Genomic DNA, 3809 nt, shown 5'->3' with positions numbered 1-3809 from the left:
TCCATAGACTGGGCTGCCACATGACGTCACGAGTGGGGTCGTGCTTCTTTTTTTTTTTTCTTCTTTTTTTTTAAACATAACATTTTCATAGCTTCCACATTTAATTGTAATTTCGGAAGGCCAGACGTTAATAACACGATAATATTATTAACCAACGGCCCTCAATAAACAAAATGTATGTATTTTGTTTCAAATTGTATGCCTGACTTTCTGCATGTTGTTTTTTTCTGATCTTGTTGAAGTCAATACATATAGTGAAAACACAAAGGCCCATGAAGGAGGAAGGAAGACCAGTCCAGCTCAGATAGGATGCCTGAAGTTCTGGCCGGCGAAGCGGGCGTCACTGCCCAGTTCCTCTTCGATCCTGAGCAGCTGGTTGTACTTGGCCAAGCGCTCGGATCGGCACGGTGCGCCCGTCTTGATCTGTCCGGTGCAGAGTCCGACCGCCAGGTCAGCGATGAAGGTGTCCTCGGTCTCTCCGGAGCGGTGGCTCACCATCACGCCCCAGCCGTTTCCCTGGGCCATCTTGCACGCCTGCAGGGACTCCGTGACAGAGCCGATCTGGTTGACCTTGAGGAGCAGGCAGTTGCAGGCCTTGTCGGCCACGCCCTTGGCGATGCGCTTGGGGTTGGTGACCGTGAGGTCGTCGCCCACCACCTGGACGCCGCTGGCGTCGGCCGTGAACTTGGACCACGCCTCCCAGTCGTCCTGGTCGAAGGGATCTTCGATGGACGCCACGGGGTAATCCTTGATGAAGCTCCTGTAGAGGTCGGCCAGCTGGTCGGGGGTGATGTGACGGCGCGGGTCGTCGGGGGACTTGAAGTCCAGGTCGTACTTGCCACCCTTGTAGAACTCGGAGGCCGCCACGTCCATGCCGATCAGGATCTTGTCGGTGTAGCCGGCCTTGGCGATGGCATTCTTCAGCAGCTCCAGTGCCTCCTTGTTCTCCAGGATGTTGGGGGCGAAGCCGCCCTCGTCTCCTACGTTGGTGGCGTCCACGCCGTACTTCTCCTTGATGACGTTCTTCAGGGTGTGGTAGACCTCTGCACCGATGCGCATGGCCTCCTTGAAGCTGCCGGCTCCCACGGGCAGGATCATGAACTCCTGCATGGCCAGCTTGTTGCCGGCATGGGAGCCGCCGTTGATGACGTTGAACGCGGGGACGGGGAGGACGACGTTGGCGTTGCCGGCGAGGTCGGCGATGTGTCGGTAGAGGGGCACGCCCTTCTCCGCCGCGCCGGCCTTGCACACGGCCAGGGAGACGCCCAGGATGGCGTTGGCGCCAAACTTGGACTTGTTCTCGGTGCCGTCCATGTCCAGCATCAGCCTGTCCACCTTCTCCTGCTCCAGGACATTGATGCTCTGGCTGACCAGTGCAGGCGCGATCGTTTTATTTATGTGCTCGACAGCTTTGGAGACGCCTTTGCCCATGTAGAAGGTCTTGTCGTTGTCGCGGAGCTCCAGCGCCTCATAGATGCCAGTAGAGGCACCGCTGGGCACTGCGGCCCTAAATAGACCTTTTTCCGTGTACAGGTCGACCTCCACGGTGGGATTGCCACGGGAGTCAAAGATCTGACGTGCATGGATCTTCTGGATGGACATGGTTCTAGAGCTGGTCAAGGGGTACTTGAATGCGAATATAGCCTTGAGAAGTCAAGTGTAGTAAATACAGCTTTTATCTAATGCTCAAGGGGTGACGGTCACCCTTATAGTACGTGCTTGATGTCACGATGAGTCAGCTATAACCATATACAGAGTTCTATATTAGCATGATGTCAGAACTAGGTGTCAATACGGCTCCATATACAAAAAGAAAATACAGTATGGAACTCTAGATCAACCACGACCAAATATGGAGTTTGTGATGTCGTACTTAGATAGGTTGGTTAGATACGTGGGATATAGCTCCATAGATGGAGTACCAATATTCAGTGGGGTTAGGGTCCCTGCACACAGATCGCGTTTTTCAGATTTTTAGCAGCGTTTCTCTGTCGGTTTTCCGAAAAACGCGCCCAGTGTGCAACCGCACCTTAACTCTGGCGACCTATCAAATAACCATATGACATGAAGGTGAGTGAAAGCCTTCCATATACCTTGTCTATATATACTGTACATTATAAACAAACACACACACGCACGCACGCACGCACGCACGCACGCACGCACGCACGCACGCACGCACGCACGCACGCACGCACGCACACACACACACACACACACACACACACACACACACACACACACACACACACACACACACACACATCCTATGTCACGGTACATTTATGGCATAGGTGCTAGCCGTTATTTTAGGGATTTTTCATCATTTTTGAGGGACGCTAGTGCCTCCAACGTCTGCCTTTCAGAAATGACCTCATGTGGCAGCCAACGTCTATGGACTTTTAATGTTTGCTCTAAGCAGTGACGTCAGGTGGCAGCCACAGTGGGCCCTCCTCACTTCACACAAGTGTGATTTTTGAGGGGCGCTAGCCCCGCCTATATTCAGCTATTAGTGTAGATTTTCGTCTTACACAAACATTAAATTCCCATTGACAATGAATGGAGAATTTACGAGCAAATCTGTATTTTCATCCTACACAAGATAAAATTCCCATTGACAATGAATATAGTATTTATGTCATATGTGTCTGAGCAAATAGACATGTTACGTCATGATGATAAGAGCGCCCTCACTTCACACAAGTGTGATTTCTCCTTTCAAGAATGCAAACCCTTGTGAATATGTGTTATATTGGATCGATGCAAAGTGTAGGCATGTACAATTATATCAAAATCTTCTTTTTTCATGGTGACCACCAGGCCTAAAACCCTATAGAGCGTCGCAGTCCCGCCTCCTACCCTGGACCAGGAAATGAAACCCAATGCATTTTCCCCATAGACATTTCTTAAAGTATTTATTTAAAGACGGTTACGCCGCGGACAAAGCCAACTCGAGTCGTGACAACTCATGACAACACAAACAATATTTTGGACCAAACAAATAATTACAAAGAAGAAAAACAACAAAAAAAGTGTTGTAACCTGCCGTTTTTTTCTTCTTTCTAATTATTTGTTTGGTCCAAAATATTGTTTGTGTTGTCATGAGTTGTCACGACTCGAGTTGGCTTTGTCCGCGGTGTAACCGTCTTTAAATAAATACTTTAAGAAATGTCTATGAGGAAAATGCATTGGGTTTCATTTCCTGGTCCAGGGTAGGAGGCGGGACTGCGACGCTCTATACCATATAATTCTAATCAAATGTCTTGACACATTGACTCTGATGTGATTGTGTCTTTATAACATTTGTGTCCAGTCTATGTCCACACATGCAGAAACCGGCCTCGGCCTATAGCAGGGGTGGGCAACTTTGACGATGGAGAGGGCCACTGTATTTCCACACTCACTCCAGAGGGGCCACATTGCATATTACTGTCGTAGCAAAAAATAGCCGATCTACAAGCTCAAAACGCGTCGCAGTGCAACGCGTTTTGAGCATAATTATAGATCTGCAATTTTTGCTATATTTAAATTTTAATCCTGAATTCTTTTTGGCTATTTTTTAATTGGAATCCTGAAAAGTATACATTGGACATAAAAAAGAAAAAGTAATTAAAGCGGGTCATGTTTTGCAAATACATAACATATCAGTATTCTGATATTAACCTGCGGGCCGCATTAAGTGTTGGTGGGGGCCGCCAGTTGCCTAGTATGGCCTACAGCAAGTCTGAAGTCACCCGGTAGGCCATACTGTCTGTCACCTTTTCATCCACAGTCATCTTCTTTCCTTGCCTGGAGGAGGGAACAACCGA

At 48.8% G+C, this 3809-nt stretch overlaps 1 protein-coding gene across 1 annotated transcript; it reads right to left on the bottom strand.

Moving 5' to 3' along the window:
* Nucleotides 1-300: 300 nt before the first annotated feature.
* LOC306923376 (enolase-like) lies at nucleotides 301-1602 on the bottom strand (the record flags this gene model as incomplete). Its single annotated transcript, XM_079501433.1, has 1 exon — nucleotides 301-1602. The coding sequence occupies one exon, from the start codon at nucleotides 1600-1602 to the stop codon at nucleotides 301-303; it is 1302 nt and encodes a 433-aa protein (XP_079357559.1).
* Nucleotides 1603-3809: the final 2207 nt, after the last annotated feature.

The sequence above is a fragment of the Electrona antarctica genome (assembly GCF_951216825.1).
Source record: "Electrona antarctica genome assembly, chromosome: 5".
Taxonomy (NCBI): Eukaryota; Metazoa; Chordata; class Actinopteri; order Myctophiformes; family Myctophidae; genus Electrona; species Electrona antarctica.
This window is presented reverse-complemented; position numbering and strand designations above follow the sequence as displayed.